The following is a 25,914-nucleotide window of genomic DNA, read 5'->3' on the forward strand; positions in this document are numbered from 1 at the left end:
TGGTTTTTTTGGTTGTTTTTTGTTGTCTAATGGCTTTTTCTTCTCGTTGCAGGTGTGGAAAAGGTCGTTGCAGGTGTGGAGAAGGTCTGGCGAGCTCCGGAGAAGGTCGGCGACCATCCATGGCCTCTATCTGGTAGGATTTTAATCCTACCAACAATTTCTTTGTGTTTTTCAACACAAACAACTCTATTTGGATTTTTTGTAAACTTTCTATGGCAGGTTTTGAGGGTTTAGGGTTACAGGGATGTCATCCCTTTTTTGTGGATATTTTGATGTTGTTTGTGGCTTTTCATGTTGGTATTTGTGAAATTTTCGCTGTTATCATGCTTATTCGTTGTTGTCTGTGTACATAGCTCTAAAATTCTGCTCCATGGTCAAGTATTTTTCACTTGGATTATGGAACTAGTCAAGTATTTTTCACTGAGCTCTTTTCACTGAGCCACACACACAAGTATTTTTCACAAGAATTTACAGCTCAGTGATCAATTAGTTATTAACGCAATCTCAGTTGTTAATGATAAAATAGTATATCACTATTAAGGTGTAAAGCTCCATGCCACACACACTTGAATCATGATAGTTACAGCTCAGTATTTTTCACTTGGAACATCCAGTTTCTTGGGCGGAGGGCTTCGCCCAACAACTGGCCCCGAGCAAAAAGACAAAGGGAAAATGGAACATCGCAGCAATGACCCCAAACAAACCCTCGAAATCCTACGTCTAGGGTCTGTACCTCAACGATAACCTTTTTACAGGGGCAGTTCCTAAAAAATTCACCAATAGGCTTGTCTCGGCAGATATTCAAGTCCTGTACCTTCAACTAAAATAGCTTACTAACAATACTCTCAAGCCCTCCACCATGTTGCCTGTCACAAGCTCTCTGTGCATTCATTACAACTACATGCTACTTCCCATTCAAACCCCCATGTCCATTCAAAACAGAAAAGCAGAAGAAGAGGCCTACATACCAATGCAACTTGATGGGCTAACTAGCCTTGCATCCAAGGAAAAATCTTATTTCAATGACCTCAACAGGCTCAAAGTCCTGCAGCGAAAGCCACAAACCCATTCATAATAGCCTGCTATTCTTTGTAAGTGCTAAAATTAGTGTATATCCAATTTGTTTTCTTTTATTATATCTTCAAATCAAATTTGTCCTCTTTTATATCTCTTTACATCTGAAATCCTTAGAGTTATAGCAAGAACAAGTCTCTGCAATGTGGGTTTTGCTGAATCTTTGCAGTGTAGAGCTGGAATTTATCCTTTTGGTGCAGAGAAGGGAAATAAAATGAGTTGTAACTGCTTGGGATTATGGATGACTATATTTCCCACTAATTGTTTGGGATAATGGACGATTGTTTTTCCTACAGCCTTAAAATCTTATAAGGGTTGTATATAACTTTTCAGGGGATAGTGAAAAACTGCTGGTTTGTGAATAAATGCAGAGTTTTGGTTTCTTGCATGCCTCTAATTTATTATTTTTATGAAAATGCTTTATTGCAATTAATAATCTAAGGTTTTAGGCCAGTTTAAATAGGATCATGAAGAATGGTTGATTTATACATAAATGCCCAACATTGGTGTCTTTCATGGTGATTGTTTTTAGGTTGTAGGTCAGTCTGAAGAAGATCATGGAGAATGGCTGATTTGTGAATAAATGTGCAACAATGATGTTCAATTTTTAGTCATTTATGCTAATTGTTTTTAGGTTGTAGGTCAAGTTGAAGAAGTTCATGAAGAATGGTTGATTTATGGATAAATGTGCAGTAATTTTTTAGTGTCTTTCATGGCGACTATTTTTAGGTTACAGGGATCATGATGAATGGTTTATTTATGGATAAATGTGTAGCTATGGTGGTTCAATTCTTAGTGTCTTTCATGGTAATGTTTTTTAGGTTGTAGGTTAGGTTGAAGAAGTTCATGAAGAATGGTTGATTTATGGATAAATGTGCAGGTAGGGTGTTCAATTTTTGGAGTCTTTCATGGTGATTGTTTTAGGTTGTACATCACGTTGATGGGGATCATGAAGAATGGTTGCTTTATGGATACATGTGTAGCAATGGTGTTTAGTTTTTAGTGATTACTGTCTCTTATACCCCTTCAATGGCAACCTTTTCTAGATTTCCTTTTTGCATGTTACACGTTCTTGATGACCATCAACTTTATGGGAATTTCCAACCAAATTATTCTCTGAACAACGCCTCCCCTGCTTCTCTGTTGAGGTCCTTAGGGTTAGATGAATGCCTCGATATGCAGGCTTGCTAGTCCTAGGATTGGATGATTACTGTGTATATTTCTAGTTACAACCTTCCTTCACAATCCATTATGTAATCACTGATAAATGGTCCAGGTAATGGGGAGTTCCTTTTAAGGGGAAAATCCCTTTTCACTGTCCCTTATTACTGTAATTTTATAAAAGAACATTCCCAACATTCTGCATTGTATTCTTTGTAGCTAAAGTAGGTTCATTTGTTGATTCTGTTATAAGACCCACCAATGGGTCATTCATATGGATCCATAATTACTTCTATGCTGCTATTATAAGTTTATTCTTGTAAAGAACTGTGTTTAGCTACTTTCTTTTATCGTATTCCTAGTGGAAAAGGTTTAGCATGAAACACTACAATTACAATCTTCCTGGACTTATGGTTGGTCTAGTATTTGAGTACTGAAGTTTAAACATCCAGAGCTAAGGTCCGAGCATACATATTTCAGGGTTACTGGATATCTATTAATGATGAATGGTTGATTTATGGATAAATGTGTAGCTATGGTGGTTCAATTTTTAGTGTCTTTCATGGTAATGTTTTTTAGGTTGTAGGTTAGGTTGAAGAAGTTCATGAAGAATGGTTGATTTATGGACAAATGTGCAGGTAGGGTGCTCAATTTTTGGAGTCTTTCATGGTGATTGTTTTAGGTTGTACATCAGGTTGAAGGGGATCATGAAGAATGGTTGCTTTATGGATACATGTGTAGCAATGGTGTTCAGTTTTTAGTGATTACTGTCTCTTATACCCCTTCAATGGCAACCTTTTCTAGATTTCCTTTTTGCATGTTACACATTCTTGATGACCATCAACTTTATGGGAATTTCCAACCAAATTATTCTCTGAACAACGCCTCCCCTGCTTCTCTGTTGAGGTCCTTAGGGTTAGATGAATGCCTCGATATGCAGGCTTGCTAGTCCTAGGATTGGATGATTACTATGTATATTTCTAGTTACAACCTTCCTTCAGAATCCATTATGTAATCACTGATAAATGGTCCAGGTAATGGGGAGTTCCTTTTAAGGGGAAAATCCCTTTTCACTGTCCCTTATTACTGTTATTTTATAAAACAAGATTCCCAACATTTTGCATTGTATTCTTTGTAGCTAAAGTAGGTTCATTTGTTGATTCTGTTATAAGACCCACCCTTAAAATCCCTCTTCACTGTCCCTTATTACTGTAATTTTATAAAAGAACATTCCTAACATTCTGCATTGTATTCTTTGTAGCTAAAGTAGGTTCATTTATTGATTCTGTTATAAGACCCACCAATGGGTCATTCGTATGGATCCATAATTACTTCTATGCTACTATTATAAGTTTATTCTTGTAAAGAACTGTGTTTAGCTACTTTCTTTTATCGTATTCCTAGTGGAAAAGGTTCAGCATGAAACACTACAATTACAATCTTCCTGGACTTATGGTTGGTCTAGTATTTGAGTACTGAAGTTTAAACATCCAGAGCTAAGGTCCGAGCATACATATTTCAGGGTTACTGGATATCTATTAATTTATGCAAGGAGTGTTGCGCCCTGTCGAACCCGACCCAATTTTTTAAATGTTAGCATTCATTTAATTCTTAAATTGTACTAGTTATTCATGTTATACATGCCTTTTTCCCAAGTCACTAAGGTTCTTCAATGATTACTTCTTCGTCTAACTATAAATATAATTTTGATTTGTAGTTAGAAAAGCCTTTGGCCATTATCTCTTGTCCAGAGTTGGAATGGAATGTTATTATTGAATTCCTTACGATATCAATAGACCAATGATTATTTTGTTATGAATCTTGGTTACTGAGACTGATGGGATTTTACCAAGGTCTATTTCAGTGTAACATGGTCTATTAGTTATCAATAATCTTGAAGTGCTTGACTGAGATTTACCCGGACAATAGTTATCCTCTTGAAGGCTCTATCCTCTTGAATGAGCCTTCAAGGAGACGAGGATCGGTTCTAACCGGTTCTAACCTATTTACCCTATCGACTTGGCTCGGAAACTAACCCCAGTTATCTCACAAAGTTACTCATGGATTCCTCTTTCATTAATTTCATTTTCTCTTTTAGCTACAACCACTGAAATAATAGTTTTCAGTTTGAGTTTAATAGAATCCATAAATAGTTTTGTTAATATGCAGTAGCTTAATTTAGTTCTAGAAACTTTATTTCAACACAACCATGGTTACACAGTTTAACCCAGCCGCTTCGAGTATAACTAATTAACCAGCAATGAAGGAAACTATTTTTCAATACTTATCTGTTTCCTTCCTTTATTCCTCTAAGCTAGCCACACAAAGTTCACAGAATAACTTATAGAAATAGTTTTATCATAATTAATATTTTACAGAAAGACATATTCCATTGAAAATTTCTTTTCAACATACACAGTTAGGTTGCCACAAGAAATCACTACTAGGTTGTAAGCCAAAATGTTTCTGTGACAAGAAAAAGATACAATCCATCCAAAATCCACATCATAATGTGGTTAGAACCAAAAACATATGACACCCCTATTCTTTATGGCCCTGAGAATCTTGAGTGCCAAAACTCCTCGAGTTACCTTCTTGAGCCAGGTAGGTTGGCCTACCAATCAAGGGTTGATTAGGAAATGGTTGATTGCTGCCATATGATTTATTCCAATTTGCAGCTTCCAACCATGGATGTACTGAGTACCCATACCTCACATTTGCATTATTGACCCCTGCATTAAGTGGAGGTGTGTAATGAGCATACAGAGAATTAACACCAACTTTGGTAGGAACAAGGCAAGTGGGTAAACCTCAGTTTGATAGTGAGGCACTTGAATGTTTATGAGATCTTGGAATAATGGTGTATTATCTGCAATGGAGTCCAATGAGTTTGAAATAATCCTGATTTCATCAGCTATTCTTGTATCGTTGATCATCCCTTGTTCCTTTTCAAGCATTTGTTGTGCCTTTCGTTTTTCCTTTTCCTGTCTTGCCATTTGATTTTGTTGGTCCTTAACTTTCCTTGCTTTATCTCTTTCAATCCTTTCATCTGCTCGACGTTGCACTGCAACAATCCTTGCTGCCTTCTTCTCCTTGACTAGATCCTTCTTTTTCTATTTTAATTCTTGCATTTCAAATTTCTTTTTTTCAGACTCAACTAATAGGTTTATATAGTCCTCTGAGGTGAGTAACTATGAGCTTTGGCCCAGATGAAGACTACCCAGTGCACCTTGCTTTTTTTCATGGATACTCTCTCTACTCGTAGTTTTAGGAACCGTCCAAGTGTCTTCTCCACCCCTCCCACCTGCATGTCATTTCTTGGTACTTCCCTTTCAGTATCTGTTGGAACTGATTGAACTATATCATTATCTTCATTTGATGCCTCATTATGTCCTTCATCTTCTTCCATTGATCTATTGTCCACAAAAAAATGAACAATTTCACTGTTCAATTCTGCTGGTTGTGAGGGCATGTTCATGCTTTCCTCATTGGTTGCTGAGACACTATGTGCATTCATATTGATCATTGCTTCTACTAGCCATGAAGGTGGGGTTACTTGGCTTGGAAATGTCAATTGGTCATTGTCAACTGCATCTTCAACAATGTCATTAACAATATCAGCAACAGGAATTTCATGTTCTTGAGTTGGTGGAACGATCTCCATGTTACTGCGAATTCGTTCATGGTTATATTGTGTTTCACATACAGTTTCATCATCTTCAGCATATAAGTGTCCTTGAGATAGGGAAATCATATTACTAGTTGCAACAACATCATCTTGGTCATCTACTTCTTGCACTTCAACACCTGTTTGGGCATTCCCTTCTTCCTGATCATCCACATGAAATGCTTGGCTACAACCAGTATCATGCATAAGAGCATCATAGTTCAGTGGCCAGATTCCTGTCCTCCTAAAGCCAGCCTTGATATTTGATGGTGTCAAAGCCCTTTTAGAAGCTCTACTTGCAAGCTCTGCTAGCTCGAACCTTTTCACCTCAACCCCTGGATTCTTTGCCATCCATGCAGCGCGCTCCGACCTGAAATAGTTCTTGAAAGGTCCAAACACACTAACATCAAGGGGTTACAGTCTGTGAGTGGTATAAGCGGGCAATGTCAACAGGTTGATGCCTAAATTGTTTGCTTCCTCAATTGTTTGTACAGCCATGTGGCTCCCATGGCCATCTAATATCAATAGGTGTCTGTTATTAGGTGAGACGTCGCCTGGTACCAATGCAACAAAGTGAAAAAGCCAACTTAGAAACAGTTCTTTAGTCATCCATGCATGGGGATGTGTAGCCATGCATGCACCTGGTTCATAGTTCTGTATATAGTTTTTCAGTTGATTTTTACCTTTGAATAGATAAAATCATGGGATTGAAGTACCAATTGCATTGACACAACATAAAACAATTATCCACTCCCTGCTCTTAGGCAAAATCTTTGGCACATTTCAGCTCCCTCTCTTGGCAATTACCCACATGCCACAATTCCTCCCTGCCTGTAAACATGTTTCATCATAGTTCCATATATGGTCTGCTCCATAATAATGTTTATCGTAAGCACTAGAAAGTGTGTCATAGAACTTTTGCACAACTGCACGGCACAAATTCAATGCTCTGTCTCTGTCAAGGCCCTCAGCAGTACACAATACAAGTTCTAGATGCCTTTTTTTAAACCCAAACCACCATGATTTACCAGGAAACCCATCTTTGAATGGGTTTGGCCTCCCTTGACAGATTTGAGCAACTGCTGATTTGAGTTGTATCAATTGTAGCCCATGTCCCAATTGGGCCATCTCTTTACACCACTCAACCACCTCGGCCTCCTCCTCCTTAGTCATAACTATAAGAGGCCCTCTATGTTTTGTATGAGTCAGACCATTTATCCAATAATGTATTGATGAGGGAGGAATACCATGTTTTTTTGCAGATGCTCGAACTGAGTATCCATTAAACTCTATGTCGTCAATTGCAACTAACATTTGTTCTTTTGTCCATCCTCTTATAGCACTGATCTTTTTAGTTGAGCTTGCTCCTTGGACTATTGTTGATGGTGGTTCTGTGGCTGGTGGTGTGTTAACATCAGTTGCTGTCACATGGTAATCCTCAACAATGTTCCCTAGTGCATTGTTGGCATCGACATTAGTTGTCCTATCCTCATCATATGATGTGCATCGTAGTTGCGCACCCCTTGTCACTCTCCTGCCACTTCTCCTTGTAGGAGCAGTATAACTTCCTTTTGCCATAGATGCAACAACCTGTAAAATTATTGCATGCATTTAGACATTAGAATATTTGTAAATTATGCTTTCATACAAGGCAAAAATACTTCTCCTTTATTACAGAAAATTATCAACATGTATGTTACAGGAAATCGAATTGCATTACTTCGTAGTCTCTCATTGCAAATTACTTCGTAGTCTCTCAATTGCCTGCCTGTTCATCAGTTTAGCAACTTTTATATGGATTCAAGTAGGATTCTATGATAGAAGTTGCAGTGCAGTTGAAGGCATTATTCAGCAATCAGTTTCCAAGGCTTTTGCTTAGAATTCCCTTATAGCAAGCTGGGCTTATAAGGATGCATTTCCATGACTGCTTCCTTAATGTAAGGATAGGAACTAGCTAAGGCATAAGCAAGTGAAATGTGCACATATATTTTGTTTCAAATATCATTTTCCATTTTTTTTGTTGTTTGGCATTGCCAAAAATGTCTCAGTACTGCAACTTCTCCATTGCAGTCCATGGCCACCATTCCAGGCATAGTAATTAGTTTGGAAACTCAAACAAAATATGGTCATATGCTCTAGAAGAGTGTTATGCCTGTCATAATCACAGTAAGGCTAGGCATAAATTCTATGTTGGGAACAACTTGCAGCTGTGATCAACCTTGGAATGGACTTATCAGTCATAAAAAGTTTTAGAAAATTGAACTGAAAAAATTAAGTATGTTGAAGGCATTTTTTTTTTATATTTTAAGGAATGGTTTCAATGGTTGTTTGTGAAACCATCCATCTATCCTTTTAGCAGTTATGGCTAGACAGATCATGTAAGAACTCTGATAAATGAAAACAATGAAAACAAAACTGTAAGAAGAATGACTTTCAATGGTTGTTTGTGAAACCATCCAAGTATCGCTCTAGCAGTTATGGCTAGACAGATCATGTAAGAAATCTGATAAATGAAAACAAAACTATAGGAAGAATGAGTTGTAATTGATATAACTAACCTGGATATATTGGCAACTATTTTGTGATGTTGTCTTCAAGTTTGCTGAATAGTCTGAAAGCATAAGATGCAACTTCAACAGTGGGTGGACTTCTTTTATAGTTTTTGGCACTTGAATTTAATTGGTGGACATGGATGCACATGGATTGCAATGGCTTCATTTTGAATGTGTGGTCTAGATTTAATTTGATGTGATCTAATGGTTGAGAATTGGTTATTCGTTGATCCATGTGCTTTGATCTATTTTAATGAGAAATAGAGTGAGTTGGGTGTCATTTATTGCAGTTATTGGGTCTGGGTGTCATTTACTGAACAAAGTGGGTTTAAATGTTATTGGGTTGGGTGTCATTTATTGAACATAGGGTGTTTAGTTGTTGAACAACACAACAATTATGGCTGACATACATTCCCTTTTGTTATGTGCAGGTAGGCATATTTATTTGGGATGCAAAGCTGCAGTTCTGATGAGTGGGGGTTGAAGTGACTGCTACTTTGTACTTCTGGAATATACCATTTTGGAAGCCTTTATGGTTTTAGCTGTTTTCTAGTTGGGTCAATATGGTTTGCAGTCTTAAGTAGTAAGATACTATTTATGGACAGTTGTGGGCCCAGTTAATGTATGGGGAAATTTTGGACGAAAATTAATACTTATTTATACTTAATGTTATTTATTTTTGTTTAAATATTGGTTTCAAAAGTCTCAATTTATGGTGGTTTGATGGGACCAGTACTATATCAATTACTGGTCCCTACACAACATTAGGAATCTCTCCCCTAAGTCAATAAAAATTTTCGGTATATGTTGGTCAAGAATGTAGAGAAGAGCACAAGTGGCATATTGAATTAATCTGAAATAAACCTCAAGGCTCAAATAAATGGGAGCATTTTATACAGCTTTCCTAGATTCATATCAAATTATGGCCCACTGTTAATGAGTTGGAATTTTTTCTCACAATTTGATATGCACCCATTAAACCTGGTTGGTTTGCTGCCAACCATATAAAATAATTGATTGATTGTAGATGTACCTATAATTATTATCACAAAGGTAATTACGACAGTGAAATAAAAGAATGGAAGAAAACATGAAACTTTTAACATAAACTTGTAAAAGTATCTATTATGGCCATTGTGGGGTACATAATCATTATGTTTGTCATGAATAGTCGTCATGTGGTGTAACCTGGAATAGTGAAATGGTACGAGTTTCAGAACATTTCTCATTTATGGAATGACATTTTGAAATTTTACGAAGCATGGAAATTTTTATATCTCTTTAATTGTTAGATATTCTTAAAATTGCGTTTCGTGTATGGAAGCAATGTTTTTTATAGGACAGAAACTGTTGATTTTGTTTTTTTAGATTTTCATTTCTTTTAGCTTCTAAATTGTAGGGTACACTACACAACCATGGTCCACTTTCTTTTGGAAAAAAAATACACTATAGAAATGACATTTTTGTATTGCAATTGGTTGGAAAACATCTAAGAAACATTTTCCATGTGTTTCCACACAGTTCCCGTACCAGAATGTTGTGTCTATAAAGAAGGGGTAGGCAAGATACTTTGGTTACATAGATGACATGTGGTAAATAAACTACATATAATGTATGCTAAAGTATTTATTAAAATGAAATTATTGAATAAAACATGATTTTGGCCATTTTCTAGGGCTAGTTTGTTTGCTTTAATTAATCAAGTTTGCTTAATATCCAAGTTAAACTTCTATTCAACCAATTCGGGCTTACCATATTCATGATTATTATTTTTCTAACCACATGGATTCTTTGATTAATACCCAATCTGCTCTAAGACATTCTTTCTTTTGATGTAGTTGTCCAAGAAAGTGTAGTTTATCATTGAGATATAGATATGCAAAAGAGCTAGTTTAAATCTTCTAATCGTTTTGGGTGTGTGGAGGTATTATTATAATTTCCATCCAATATCTTCCAATAAGGGTTTCAAGGTATTTTTCCTGTTATGAGACATTGTTAAGTTTATTGTAGATTTCAATATTATACAAATTTGATAGGTCATTCTAGAATATTCTCAAAAAAATCACCGGGAATATTGCATCCAATAGATTTGCAACCTACACATAGAGAACATAAGAAATGAAATATCCCTAATGTATTCTACTTTGATTGTTCATGATCAAGCTTTGTAGATGAATCATGGAGTTTTGTAGAATTCAACAACCCATCCCATGCCCAGATCTTGGATTTGCATTTCAAAAAAAATAAAAAATAAAACATTTATCTAGCCTACTTTAAAACATACACAGTTTTAATTATAGAATCCATCGAATACTCTTGTATTGGATAAATTGTGATATTATGTTATTTTTGACATTTTGGCTTGCTGATTTTGATGTTTTCTAATCAAGGTACCACATTTGTTTAAAGGGTGCTAGCTCAATGGAAGAGAACCTTCCTTGCAAGAAGGTGGTTGGTGGTTCAATTCCATCGTTCCCTAATATGAATTAACGATTGAAGAAACACCAAGATTCACATTCCATATTTTGTTTCTAAAAATAATGTTTTAGTGTATCTAGAGAGACAATATGTATTTAATTGTAGTTATAGTCTCTTGAGAGACAAAAATGAATTTTCTCTTAAGAGATAATAATATTTGTGTTATATATTTTCTTTATAGGTACAATTTTTGAAGACAATAGTTTGAGACACCAACTTAAAGACAATATTTATGACAATTTACAACTTTCTTTCTGTCTCGAGTTCAGACAATTTACTCAAACAATGCCTTAAATATTGTCTTATAGCCCCCTTATATATAGTCGTGTTTCCAAACAAGAAGAGAAAAGATAAGTACTCATTAAGTTATGGTATTGGAGATTTAACTCCTACTTGTTTGGTGCATATTAATTGGTATTCCTCATCAGAAAATGTAATTTGGTTAGTTGAGTTTGAGAGATTTAGTCCAATTAAAATAACTCCCATTTTAGTGTTTAGTTGAGATATTATATCAACTTGTTGATTATGTGGTTAAGATAATATTTCTATCTTATACCAATACTTGATGTATTTATATGTGATGTTTAATAGTATGCAATATAATTTGTGTGTGTAAATATTTTATTTCAAAACAACATAAGTGGCTCATTAAAGGCATTCCTCTCAAATCAATATGGAAGTAAACTTATGAATGGAATTTTCTTAGATGATTCCTTCTCATGCATTATTGAAGAAAATAATATTTTTTATAACACTTTGTGCTACCTAGAAACTTTTTGTGGGACTTAATTATGAAAGCTACAAATAGTCAAAACTTAGTGCTATAAACAAAAGACTTAGTGTTATATAAAAAGTTTTAAGGATATTGTTGATTTCTTATTGTATCAAGGGTAGGCTTGAACATAGCCTAGCTAGGTGATCAATTACTTTGGTATCTCCTCCTTTTTGAAAGCCTCCCTAAAGGAAATATGTGAAAAGTGTTTTTAGGAGTTCAAAAAGTATTGTTAAATGGATGAGGAGCCCTTATTGTTTGCAAGAAAAAATTTAAATTGTACTAAAGCATTGGTTGATACTTCTATATATCACTCATGATGATGACTTCGATTAGCTTGTGTCTTTGTTAAACTAGAAAATCTTCTCATGATTTTTGTTACTGACTCTAGTGAAGCCAAGTGTTTTCATAGATTGGTATGGATCCTCTATGATAACCCTCAAAGGAAAAGTAATTCTAGTCATTTCCTCCTAAACAAAGGACAAGCTCTTTGTGCCAAATGGATTATTAGAGTAATGGAAGGGAAGGAAGCATGAAAGAGCTTGATAAAAAGATGCATCAATTTAGAACTTTATTGTAAACATGGAGAAACCTAATTTAATATTTAAATACTACTCAAGCTCTTTGTACCAAATGGATCATTAGAGCAATGGAAGGGAAGGAAGCATGAAAGAGCTTGATAAAAAGATGCATCAATTTGAATCAGTGACCGGAGAATCCACAGTATGAACATTTTTATACCAACGTTTCAAATCCCAAATGGGATCCATCATCAGGATTAAAGAATGATGATAAAAAAAGAGCAAATTAGGCAGAATAAATACTAATGAGGATAAGATCTGTGGTTTGTAGATCTGTGGTCACTGATTCAAAAGATACAAACCATAGATCTCATCCTCATTAGTATTTATTCTGCCTAATTTGCTCTTCTTTTATCATCATTCTTTAATCCTGATGATGGATCCCATTTGGGATTTGAAACGTTGGTATAAAAATGTTCATACTGTGGATTCTCCGGTCACTGATTCAAAAGATACAAACCACAGATCTCTTAAATCCAAGATGCATCAACTTAAGACTTTATTGTAAACATGGAGAAACCTAATTTAATATTTAAACACTACTCGCCACTAAATCTCTTGTTTAAGTGAAGAGAACCTTTGTATCCAAAGTAGGAAATCCTTCGACGAAATTAAGTACAAGTTGGCATGGTAATTTGACATAGTTAGAGTTGTTCTTGCTTCCAAAAACCGATATATATGGAGAAGCCTATGCTTCTTGAATACAAAAAAAACAACTTGTTAAAATATCATACTTAAGAAAAACACTACACAAAATAATAACATTTAGGTCCTACACAACTTCTATCACAAGTATGTACCAAAAAAATAGCATTTAGGTCCTAGGCAACTTCCATCACAAGTAATGTAGAAATTGGATGAAATAAGAAGCCTTGAAAGCATAACTTGGGCTTAATCTCGTAAATATAACTATTCTAGAGAAAGGTCGAGTATGATATAAAATATTTACTTTATTAATCTTTTCCTTCTGGATCAACATGAATGTTGAAAGTATTAAAATGGGGTTACTAAAAAGGTTTTGAAATACAAGTTGATTGGTGGTTATAAATTGTTTTTTTCCTATGTAGAGGTTTAAGAGTGTGTTTTAAGAGTGTGTTTAATAAAGTATGGTTGAAACTAAAATTAAGGAGGGAAAACCCAACTCTATTTACTAAAATCCATATCGAAGTGGCACTTAGAGCCCCAAAAGGCCATTTTTTGTTCGTTCCTAAATCACCATGTTTTACGGACAAGACAGTTACTTAAAACCTCTAAGCATTTTAATTTCAATTTAAGATTATTCAAAAGAAATGTAATGTATCATATTTATTTTAATATTTAATTTATATTTCTTTATCCTTTAATATTTATATCATTTATTATTATTATAAAGAAGAACTATATAATATCTTTATTTAATTATGAATAAATGTCGTAAGACATTTTCTAAATAAATGTTTTTATTTTTATTTTTATTTTTTAAATCTGTGATTAGAAATAAATTTAAAATATAATTATATATGAAAACCATATATATTTCATTTTATAGTTTTTTTATTTTTCATCAAATTTTTGTATTTAACCATAAACAAGTTTTATCTTCTAACTTGATATAAACATCTTATAATTTAAAATATTCAATGAAGAAGATATCTTTTATGGCCTAATCTTCTACAGCCTTCGTTAATCTTTTGCATTCTTGAAAGGGAGCACACTATTGATGAATGCTAGTCGTGTTTGATTTCTGATCTTCAGGCACTCGGGAGTAAAGCTGTTCAGGGAAAGAGGGCGGCTCAGGTCCCCAGAGTGCACAAGCGAATGCCAAACCCTACCGGATCCAGATCACATACTGTTCCCTGTTGATGAATGCTAATCGTGTTTGATTTCTGATCTTCGGGCACTCGGGAGCAAAGTTGTTCGGGGAAAGAGGGCGGCTCAGGTCCCCAGAGTGCACAAGCAAATGCCAAACCCTACCGGATCCAGATCGCATACTGCTCCCTGTTGATGAATGCTAATCGTGTTTGATTTCTCATTAATCTTCTGCGGCCTTCTACGGCCTTCGTTTCTTCAGAAACATTTTATACTCAGCAGGAGAGCATTCTCCAGATGGCTCCCAGCTTCATGAAAATAGCTGCTGGCTCAGTTCTGTCTGCCTCTAGGGGGAAAGCTCCTGCCCATATCGTCAATGAAGCCCCAGCTCCCACTGTCCAGGTGGTCCAAGCCTCACTCGATGAGGCTTTGAAGTTTTCTGAAAGTGCCCTAATCTGCCGATTCAATGGCTTTTGGCCGTAGCTAACAACTCTCCATAGTTGGATCTTGGAGGTATGGAAGCCCGTCATTTCTGATGTAATTAATATCTACTTCTGTGCTAGGGGTTTCTTTATAGTAGATTTTGAAAACCCTGAAAATAGACAATGTATTCTAGATTCTGACCCTTGGTTTTGGGAAAACTTAGGCCTATTCATGAAGCCATGGAACCCATCATTCGATCCCTCAACATCAATCATAACCTTAGCACCAGTTTGGGTGAGATTGCCAAACCTACCCTTACATCTTTGGAATTTCTCCTCGCTAAAAGCCATTGGAAATGCAATTGGGAAATTTTACTGCAGGTGCCAAAAAATAGAGGAATATGCTAGAACCACCTATGCATGCATCTGTGTGGAAATGGACTTCAGCGCCGAATTCCCAGCTGAAATAAACCTAACAAGTAAAGACTATGTGTGGAACCAGAAACTTGATTATGAAAGTGTCCTCTTTAGATGTCGATCCTGCTTTGAGATAGGCCATCTAGCCAAAAATTGCCCAAAAGCCTCCCAGAAAAATTTTGCTAGAAAAAATCACCACAGATCTACATGGTGGGAAGGAGCACAAAAAGAACACTACACTGTCATCAAACAAGAATACTCACGAGAAAACTCTGAATCACAAGAAATCGGGCAAGAAAGAAACAAATCTTAAGACAAGCAGGAGGAAAGCCCCGCCCAACAACAAAAAAGTGAACTCGACAACCCCTCAAGCATCAACAGTTATGAGGATTCGAATACCGCACAAAATAAATCTTCATTTAACAGCAAAGCAGATCTCCTAGACCAAACTTCTTCTTCGACTATCTTCAAAAGGACGAACACAATAGATCGCGAAGCTAAGACACGAATGTCCCAAGAACTAGAAGAGATGAAGGAGATACAAGATAAAGGAAGTTAGAAGACCATAGAGAAAAAAAAGAAAGCTACAACACCAATCTCGCCAAGAAAGATGACGAGCAAGACAATTAAAAACTAAATTATAGGTCCAATAGACCAATTTGGTCTCAGTGGACGTTAACCACGACCATCATCATCATCATCATCATGAATTACAAAAATTCATTTTTTTTCCTATAGGTGCTTAAAAATTGTACTTAATTATAATTACAAAATGAAATAATGTCAGTATACATCTATTTTAGTCATGGATTTAGTAAAAGTATGGAGGGATAAGTCTCTTTAGGTGCAAACTCTTTTTATAGTGTAAAACTTAAAAAATTTGCATATATATATTTCTTTTTTTAAATTACATTTTTCAATGCATAAATAGATTCAACCCATTGGATATCCCTTGAATACATGAAATAAAATAGCTTAGACATGCAATTCCAACAAGTATTTTCTCCATTAATAATTAACCCTTAATAAAACATGCAACATGTAAAATAATGATACTTGAGATGCTATAATAATAATAAAATAATTTTTCAATTACTAGTTCAAGCAAGACTAGCATAAGGTCGACCAATCTTGGCTTGAGCATTGGGGGGTAAAGGAGGAGATCATTTTGGGAGGATAAGATACTATTACAAATACTATTACTTCAAAATTTAAGGATAAGTTGTGGGATGTTAAGGAATTATAGTGAAAAACAAGCTAAAGTATCATAAGGAGTTGATCAACACCATTCTTGCTAACTAGAATTATATTTTTGTCTTGATCAATGCTAAGAAGAAAAGGAATATTGTGAAGATAAGAACTAATATCTATGAGCTTTGAAGTGAAATTAGGGGTTGGTCAATTCCTAAAACACCCCGAGATGAAAAAATCTATCAGTTTTGTGATACTAAGAGAGTTGATAATGAAAAATAATTTCTCTTAGATTGTTAGAATTTTACTCACATCCGTTCTCATTCCCAAAACATTTGTCCCTCTACCAACTTTCTTGACTTGTTATGTCAGCAAAACTATAGTGATCTAGAAATGCTTCTTCAACTTCCTTTTTATAATAAAATAACATATTAAAGCGTCACAATTAATATCTTAATTATTTAAGGTATTATAATCACATTTTTCTTAGTCGTTGTCACACGCCACTACCGCCACCACCACCACCACTTTATATAATATATAGAAATTTATTATTATTATTATTATTATTTTAAACTATGTGAATTGTTGACATTGAAATAATTCAGTTAACATGAGCATTAAGATATTTTATCTATTAAGTTTTTTTTGTATTAATTATTTTTAAATACATTTCAATATTACTAAATTATATATATCAAAATATATTGTTTATGGAGCAAATTGATTTTTTAATTACTATTAATATTTTTTAAATATTATATATTAATTTTATATTAATCATTGAATTAAGTACAACTCTCTCTTATTATTGTTATAAAGAAGGAATTGAATCTCCTTACTTTGAATTACTTTTTCTCTTTGCACATTGAAATATTTTAATTTGGTTTGTTTGTTTATATATATATATATATATATATATATATATATATATCAAAAATTGTTATTAAAATAAATTAGTTAACATGGATATCAAAATTATTTATTTAAATATGAAAATGTAAATAATATAAAATTTAATTTTTATTTTTTGTTTTAATTACTTTACACAAATTTTATAAATGTATCTTATTTGATGTGGACATGGAAACATTTCCTTTATAGTAAAGAGTTCGATGAAATATTTTTACCATGTCTCCTTTGTATTTGGTTGTAATATCAGTAAGCACAGTTAGAGCGGGACTACGTTTTATAACACATTTAAGTAAAATTATCCCCATATATATATATATAGATTATAGCCAAAACTTGTCATTTTTGTTTGCCGATTTGGCTAATTCCTCGGGAGATAACTACAAGCTTAACCTTAATTACAGGCTTAGCATTTGGCTTGAGAAATTGCAACCTAGGGGCACCGTCAAAATCACCCAGGGATCACACCCGGCCTCTGCCACACCAATGTTTAACATGGCTGGATTTTTTCCCATAGAACTTTGAATTAGTGACATTCATGTGACACCTCATCATCATCGTCCTCTATTCTATGCCCTATGGGCATAACTAACATTATTTTTTATTTTTTAATTTATTTTTTATTGTATTTAAAAAGGACAAATGTCAACTCTACATTGAGCATGGACAAAATTACACATAGTCATTATAGTGATTTGTAAAATAAGCCTCTTGAATCAATGAGCTCTAACTTAATTATACTAGCTATAGAATGAGCCTCAACATATATATTTAATAATAAAAAAAATTCAACTTTAATTTAAAAATAAAACAAGCAACTCTATAAAAAAAACAAAAATATATATAACAAAATAAATTTTAATTTTTTACATAAATATTAACCAATCTTATGAAAGAAATATTCATCTTTAATTAAAAAATAAAAAAATTATACAAACAACAAAAATATTTATAATGAAATGAAATTTAATTATTTAATTAAATATTAACCAATCTTATCTTATCTTATCTTTTAACTTGGAATAAATATCTTATAATTTAAAATATTCAATAAAAAAATATAGCTTTCATTTTAATTTGAAATTTAAAAAAGAATCGTTTTTAGTTACAAAAGTCAACTTTTATATAGATGTTGAAAACTTGAGCTCAATCATAACCACAAACATAAATACTATAAATATATACCTAGGATAATAGATAATATCAACTTTGATTAAAAAAACAACTATACAAATTACAAAAATATTTATGATGAAATAAAATTGAAGTCTTTTACATTTCACATTAAAAATATTTAAATGAAATAAAAATTATTCTTTCTCATTAGAAATAAAGATTTTATAATTTAAAATATTCAACGAAAAAATACTTTCCATGAGTGGTAACCGTATATTTTTATAGATATTCAAAACTTGTACTCCATGGTAACGACAAATTTAAATAATTTGAATATATACACTTGTTATGAGAATACTTCAACTCTTATTAAAAAATAAAATAATATACACTCACAAAATTATATAATATAAAAATTAATTGATATAAAGGTAAATTAATATTATTTTAAATAAAATTGAAAAAACATAAAAATATTCTTAATGATAATAATAAATACAACGAACGTGAAATGGTCATTTGGCATCCAAATTCCATTGTTGTTCAAGCACGACAAAACTAAATCCATAGGCACGTCTAAATGCGAGATCCAATTTTCGTGGGTTTTTGCTTAGGACGTGTCAAATTGCAAACAATATTAAAATAATCGTACATATCAACTTTCGTCTCTCCCGATCTTGTCTTTTATGCAAGCAAGCTTATCAAGTTGTATTCATCCGGAGAAACTGGAGGGTGCGCGTGGCTGCCGAGCAGTGGAGTGCGGCCAACCAGAAGCGTTTTTCTGATCTCTGATGGCCTATACCCGTTTAACAGGTGCGTCCTCCTAATGATCTTTCCAAAACACGCTGCTTGCCATTGTCATGCCAAGTTTCTGAACAGGAACGCTCTACATGCATGCATTCTCGCTGACAACTGTTCCTCGAGAAAGGCTTTTGCTTGGGTTGTTTCCAATCCACTCTTAGCTGCTGTTTTAAAACAGCCTCGTTGCGAGGAGATGATTTTTTTTCTGCTCTCTCCCTTCCCCGCTGTGCGCTCCTGGCGCAGTGGTGGGTTTTTCATATCACTTCGTCTCCTCCATGAGCTTTCCATCTTATCTGTTTACGCTGCACTCTGCTCTCGGCATGCTCGCGACTCCAGGTCAGTTGAGCTCTCCTTATATTTTGAACTATATAAAATTGCTGTTGTAGAAAGGTTTTTATCTGGAACAATCATAAAATGGAGTTTTGAGCTATGTTCTTGGTTATTAGTTTGAAGCATTTCATCCAGGTTTCTCATATACATGCTTTGTTTAGACTGTTTTTATCATATAAGAAGACCTGTTTGTTTCTGTTTCCTTCTATAATTTTGAATGCAAGCGATGGTTTTAAGCTGGTTAAGGGTTACAACTTTAAAGATTCAGAATTATATAGTCATATCTAAGCCTTGTACAGATGTTCGATTCAAATTAGGTCCATGGTGGTGTATTTGTGTTTTGTTTTGTTGCTGCGTAGTTTGTCTCGAAGAAGCTACGTGAGGTTTCTTCTCCTGGTTATTGTCTGTCTTACTCATTAGTCTGGGATGCTTGTTTGCTTCCTCTTGACCCCTCCTGGGTTTCCTCGGGTCGGTCTTTGCGTGCCACCTCTCGACTATTCCTGGTTTTTTCGGGCTGGTTTTTTCTTTTTCCGACCATCGGATGTTTTCCGACCGTACCCTCTTGGTGATGTCACTTTGAAGTTTCTCCTGAATAATTATTATTCTTGAAATTCAGCCCGTCCGGAGGTATTTAGTTGGAGCCGTCAATTTTTGAAATCCTTTCCCCTTGATAGAGTCATGCTCTGGCTGAGGTCATAGTTATTAAAGACTGGTGGACAGATGGCATTCTCATATCCTTTAGGCCTTACGGGGAAGAGAGTCAAATAGTTTCTTGAAGTTTCTTTTGTCAGAACCCTGCTTTCTTTATTTCTCTCTCCAGGCATCTTATTCAGATGTGGATTGTACCTTTTTGTCCGGACCATATCGAAATTGGATTCTTGGGGTACCTATGAGGTAAGCGTTGGTGGCTCATTCAATTATGGATTTTCCCTCCGACTCATCCGCTACAAAGGCAATGATTCGAGCTGCCACCATTGCAGAATCCGCCCATGTAAAATCTCGGTTGTCATCCGACTGGCAATCCACTCTGGGGGATTTGCTGATTAGGCCATCGGTCCCACAGGTGGACGTGGGTGGTTATGTCGGGCAAAAGGGAGAACCTTCGCGATCTTCCAGACGAAAAGGAAATGATAATTTTCGGAAGGATCCGGATGAAGGTTCATTCCAGAAATTCCAGAAACCGGTCAAGACTGTTCCTCCTCCCGCTGCCATAAGAATAGACAGCTCCCACCTTACAGAACGCATAAACAGTCTCCAAGAAAAAGCCTTGATCGGGCGTTGGCACTTCCCGGAGATGAATGACTCTTTGATGAGAAGCTGGCTCGCGTCTCAGTGGAAACCGATTATAGGTTATGTCCCTATCATAGCTGGTCTTCTAAAGGACTAGTATTGTTTCCATTTTTTAAAGTCAAGTGATTTGGAATCCATTCTAAAGCATCAATGGGTTTTCAACAGGAGTTTCCTGGTTCTGCATAGATGGTATCTGGGGTTTAACCCGCTTAGGAATACTCCCTCTAACAACTTCATTTGGGTTAAGCTCCCAGGGTTGCCTTTGGAATTATGGTCAATAGAAACTTTGTTTGAGATTGGGAATGCCAATGGAAATGTGTATACGTGGATCCATGGTGTCTTGGAGAAAAAGATAAGAGAGTGGCGTGGGTATTGATTGATAAATCTTACAGGGGAGGTTTTCCGGAACATATTGACATTTCCTGGGGGGAGATGAATATCAGGCAGAGGTTGGACTTTTGGGGGATTCCTTTTAGATGTTCAGCATGTCACCACACAGGTCATTTAATAAAGAACTGTTCTCGGCATTTTCATTATAGTCGGAAATTTCAGGGAGCTCATCATATCAAATCTCATTCTGGTAAGGCATCCTCTCCCTACCCGGACTCAGAGTTTTTTCTATCTTCAAAAAGTCGATCCTCCTATGGAACGGAAGAATTACAAGCATCTTCTCCTGCTGTTCCACATTGTCTTCCTCCGCGATCTAAACCTCCCTCTCCTGTGGAGCCTATTTCCCCTTCGATGCCTCCTTTAGAAGATGCCCCTTTTTCGATCATATCCCAGCCCATTCATCCCATTGAACCGATCTCTGATCACGAGGTTCCCAATCCGCCTCCGATTCCTCCTCCCTATATTAACAGCAGCAAGGAAACACTCATCAGTCATTCTTCGCCATCTCCTTATGTGCCTTGCTCTCAGATAGGGAAAGGTAAGGAAACCATGATTTCTCCCACCCCGGTGAACTCTCCGACTTCTTCTCCCACTAATTCGATAGGCAGCGATTTGGATTTCTTGCTTTCAAAGAAGTCGTTGGAGCTTAAAGCACTCACTATCCATAAACCTGGCTCCAAGGAATCTCCCTTCATTAGCCCAAACTCTGCCAGCAATATCACAGTAAGGAGGAAAAATGGCAGGGGCAGTAGACACTTTAGAGGTAGGGGGGAGAATGCGAGCAGGGGGATCCGTACCTTATCGCTTGTTGATGTTCCTATTGTAGATATGACTGATGAGAGGCCTCTTAGAGGAAGCAGGGCCGAGAAGCTATCAAAATGAATTTTATGATTTCAATGAACATTCGGGGGCTGGGGGCGGGGAATTTTTTTTTGGAGTTAAGATATCTTTTTATCTCTGTTAATCCCAAGATTATCTTAATCCAGGAAACAATGCACGCTGCTTCTGTTGCTATATCTTATTTTAGGAAAATGTTCCCTTCATGGTATATATCGGCTGTAGAAGCAAACGGTCTCTCGGGCAGATTAGCAGTCCTATGGGATCTGGTTTGGATCATGGCAAAAACTTACAGTTGCCTGGCAGGAATTTTGATTTCGGCTCAAATTCGGGGTCAAAATTTCCCCATAAATATATTAAATGTTTATGCTCCTTACAGGAATAGAGCGCCTTTCTGGGAGAAACTTTTTGTTTCTGAATTTCTTGACATTGAAAATTTACTGATTGCAAGGGACTTAAACTTCACTCTAAATATGGATGAAATTTGGGGTCTAAACCGGAGAAAGGATCCGTTGGCCGAAAAATTAAAAAATGAGTTGCTGTGTAGAAATTTTGTGGATATCGTTCCAGCTCAGATGCATCCAACGTGGGAAAATGGCAGATTTGATAAGGCTTATGTCGCAAAGAGGCTTGATCGTTTTATTCTACATGTTAGTTTAATTGACAAGATGGGCATGTCTTTTTCATCTATAGAAAAGATGTTTATATCCGATCATAGACTGATAGTGTTGGGATGGAAGGAGAAAGGCTTCAGGAAGGGATATTCCTTCAAATTCAATAGTACTTTTCTGGAAGACCCAGCTTTCAATGATCTCATTAAAAATCTCTGGTGTGAGCGGTTGCCTTCTAATCCACACTTCATTTTTATGTCCTTCAGAGATAAAATGGACTTTTTAAGAAAAGAGGTTAAAGAGTGGCAATTTAAGAAAAGGCAATCAAACAGGTTGGACCTTCGGAAAATTCAAAAGGAGTTAGATTATGCTTCGGATGCCATGGCATCGAACAGCATATCTTTTCAAAAGAGGTGCCACATAATGGAGTTACAAAGGAAGAAATCAAAAATATTAGAACAAGAGGAATTATCTTGGAGGCTGAAGAGTAGGGCTTTGTGGCTAAGAGAAGGGGACAAAAACACAAAGTTCTTCCATAAATTTGCAAGCGCAAGAAGGGAGAAAAATACAATCTGGAAAATAAGTGATGGAAGAGGGGGTTTTTTGTATTCCCAAGAGGAAATCTCAAAGGAGGCAACGAGGTTTTTTGAAAAACAATATAAGAGAACGGAAAACAGGTCCTTTCAGGATATTCTATGGGGTATCGATGTGTTTCCTCAGATGTTCAACGAGGACACCAATAATCAAATCTTTCAACCTATTACTAAGGAGGAACTGCTGAGAACGCTAAAAGCCTTTAAAAAGGACAAATGTCCTGTCCCGGACGGGTGGTCTATAGAGTTCTTTTGTAACTTTTTTGACATCATCAAATCTGATCTGCTAAAAATGGTGGAAGGGTCCAGGATGTCGGGTAGCATTAATCAGAAAACAACGTCCAACTATATTGCGCTCATCCCAAAAAAAGAAAATGCCATCCCTTTCACGGATTTCTGTCAAATTTCTCTGTGTAATATATCTTACAAAATAATATCAAAAATTATCGCAGACAGGATCAAAGGAACTTTGTCTCAATTCTTAACAAAGAACCAACATGCCTTCTTACAGGGGAGGAACATCTTAGACGCGGTTGCTACAACTCATGAAGGTCTATTTGCCATCCGGGAAAAAAAATGCGATGCTGTCATTCTAAAAATTGACCTCTGTAAAGCCTATGATTGCATGGATTGGGCATTGATAAGATGTCTGCTAGCAAAGGTTGGTTTAAGAACAAACATGATCAACTGGATCATGGCTTGCCTTGAACATGTAAATTATGCTGTCATTGTCAATGGGATGGCAGCGGCTTTCTTCCTAGCATCTAGAGGCCTTCGTCAGGGCTGCCCTCTCTCTCCTCTTTTATTCATATTGGCCATGAATTCTCTCAGTCTTCATATAAACAAGGCTGTGGATGATAACAGGTGCTCCCCGATGAAATTGTGTAGAAACATTTCTATCTCTCACAATCTTTTCGTCGATGATGTTATTTTATTTGGCATTTTATGCAGGCTAACTTGGATGTGTTATTATGAAATTCTTCAAAATTTTCAAAAGGCATCCGGCTTGCAGATAAATGGTTCGAAGTCTATTATTTATCACAGTGATATAAACCAGGAAGAGTTGGCCAAGATATCTGAACTGTTTGGTTATGAAGTGAAATCCATCAATATGGGAATCAAGTACTTGGGTTTTATGTTAAAAGCAAATTGTTACTCAAGATCAGACTGGCTGTGGATCCCTGAGAGATACTTGAAGAAGATATCAACGTGGGAGTTCAGAAGCCTTTCTTTGGCAGGGAGAGTTGTATTGGCGCAATCGGTTCTAAATCAGTTGGCAGTTTACTGGGCACATCTGTTTTTTATTCCTGCGAGCATCATCCAATCAATGAACAGACTCACCGCTAATTTTATCTAGGGTGGACAGGTAGGGAAAAGAAATTATCACCTCTCGAAGCTCTCATATATATCCGTTCCAAAAAGCATGGGTGGCTGGGGTCTGTTAGACCTGAGGTCTTTTGGGAAGGCCCTTCTTTTCAAGACTTTATGGAGAGGGATTTATGAGAAAGGTATTTGGAGCAGTATTATTCAGGAAAAGTATCTGGGCAGAAATAACTTATCATATTGGCTCAGAAAAGGAAGCATAGGTCCCTCTCACGGATCTACGATTTGGTTGAGCCTACGTAAAATAGGAAAATTGTTCCTGAAGAATTTAATATGGCGATTTCAATCAGGGAAAAGGATTCTGATAGGTAAAGACATCTTTCTATGTGGCAAAGAGGAGATCTGCGTTCCTGAGCCCTTATTAAAGTTTCTTCACAGGAGAGGTGTCTTCTTCTAGGACAGCCTGATTGCTAGATGGCATGGCTCAATCCCAATCTGGTGTGAGGCTGAAAGTTTGCAAATGCCGGACGATATCGCCATGTCGTGGGAACAAATCAGATCAAGTCTCAGGAATGGTGGCATTTTTCGCTCATCAGAGCAGGACTGTCTCATATGGCAGAACTCAAATGGGATGGGATCCATCAGGGTAAAGGATATATATCGGAATTTGATTAGTGATAGACAGCATCAAAGTGACTCGTCCTTCCCGAGCATCTTCTGGAAATCTGGGTGTCAATTAAAAATGGTCTTCTTTTCATGGCTGTCATTCCATAATAAAAATCTTACGTGGGAGAATTTAAAAAAGCGTGGTTGGCTGGGACCAAGTTTATGTCCCATTTGCAGATCTGCCGAGGAAGACAACTTTCATTTATTTCTTAATTGCAAGGGCTCTCGTCAAATATGGCTACTCCTGGAGAATTTTTGTGGGATACAGCTTATGCCTCATTTTTCGATCATGGAAGCTTTTATATGGTGTAGTAAACAAAATGCCTCATGGAGATCAATTTTTATCATTACTTTCTGGTGTATTTGGAGGTGGCGGAATAATTTCATTTTCAATGACAAAAGAACTCCGATGTTGGAAATTTTCTCCTCCATATGTGCTCTCTATGAGGAAATTCCGCTTTCCTCTCCCAAGCAGAAGGAGCTTCATGATATAAATATCCCACTGGTGTCTACATATCTACCTAGAGCGTTTTTGGACGGTGCTGAATAGAATGGTGTTTGTGGCTGCGGGTTTCTTATATTAGCAGACGAAGACAATTTTTTCTCTATTCATTGGAATGGGGGAAGGGGTACAAATATGATGGCGGAGGCGATGGCTCTCGTAGGCCTCATGAATTTCTGTCTTTTTTTAAATATTCAAGATGTTTCTATTTATGGGGACTCAAAGGTTATGGTGGATTATGTTTCTGGAAAAAATACCATCTCCAAGCCACATCTGGTGGGGTGGCTAGAACAGATTAGGTTCTTTTGGACCTCCTTAAAAGGTGTTTCAGTAAATTTCATCCACAGGGAGCAAAATCAAATGGCTGACTTGTTATCAAAAAAATGTCTTCAAGCTGCTCCGGGTTTGTGGCATCTTCAGGTTTCCTCTGATGGAAAATG

At 35.9% G+C, this 25,914-nt stretch overlaps 1 protein-coding gene across 1 annotated transcript in view; it reads left to right on the plus strand.

Moving 5' to 3' along the window:
• The first annotated feature begins 24,406 nt into the window (after positions 1 to 24,406).
• Positions 24,407 to 25,914, plus strand: part of LOC149212835 (protein WHAT'S THIS FACTOR 1 homolog, chloroplastic-like) — a 109,774-nt gene continuing 108,266 nt past the window's right edge. Inside the window, exon 1 of the mRNA XM_089388841.1 lies at positions 24,407 to 24,491. Within this exon, the coding sequence (XP_089244967.1) occupies positions 24,407 to 24,491 (85 nt within the window). The remainder of the gene's footprint in view (positions 24,492 to 25,914) is intronic.

Source organism: Pinus tabuliformis, chromosome 1_1, assembly GCF_031772625.1.
Source record: "Pinus tabuliformis cultivar Carrire ecotype Pingquan chromosome 1_1, CPIR1, whole genome shotgun sequence".
NCBI classification, from domain to species: Eukaryota; Viridiplantae; Streptophyta; class Pinopsida; order Pinales; family Pinaceae; genus Pinus; species Pinus tabuliformis.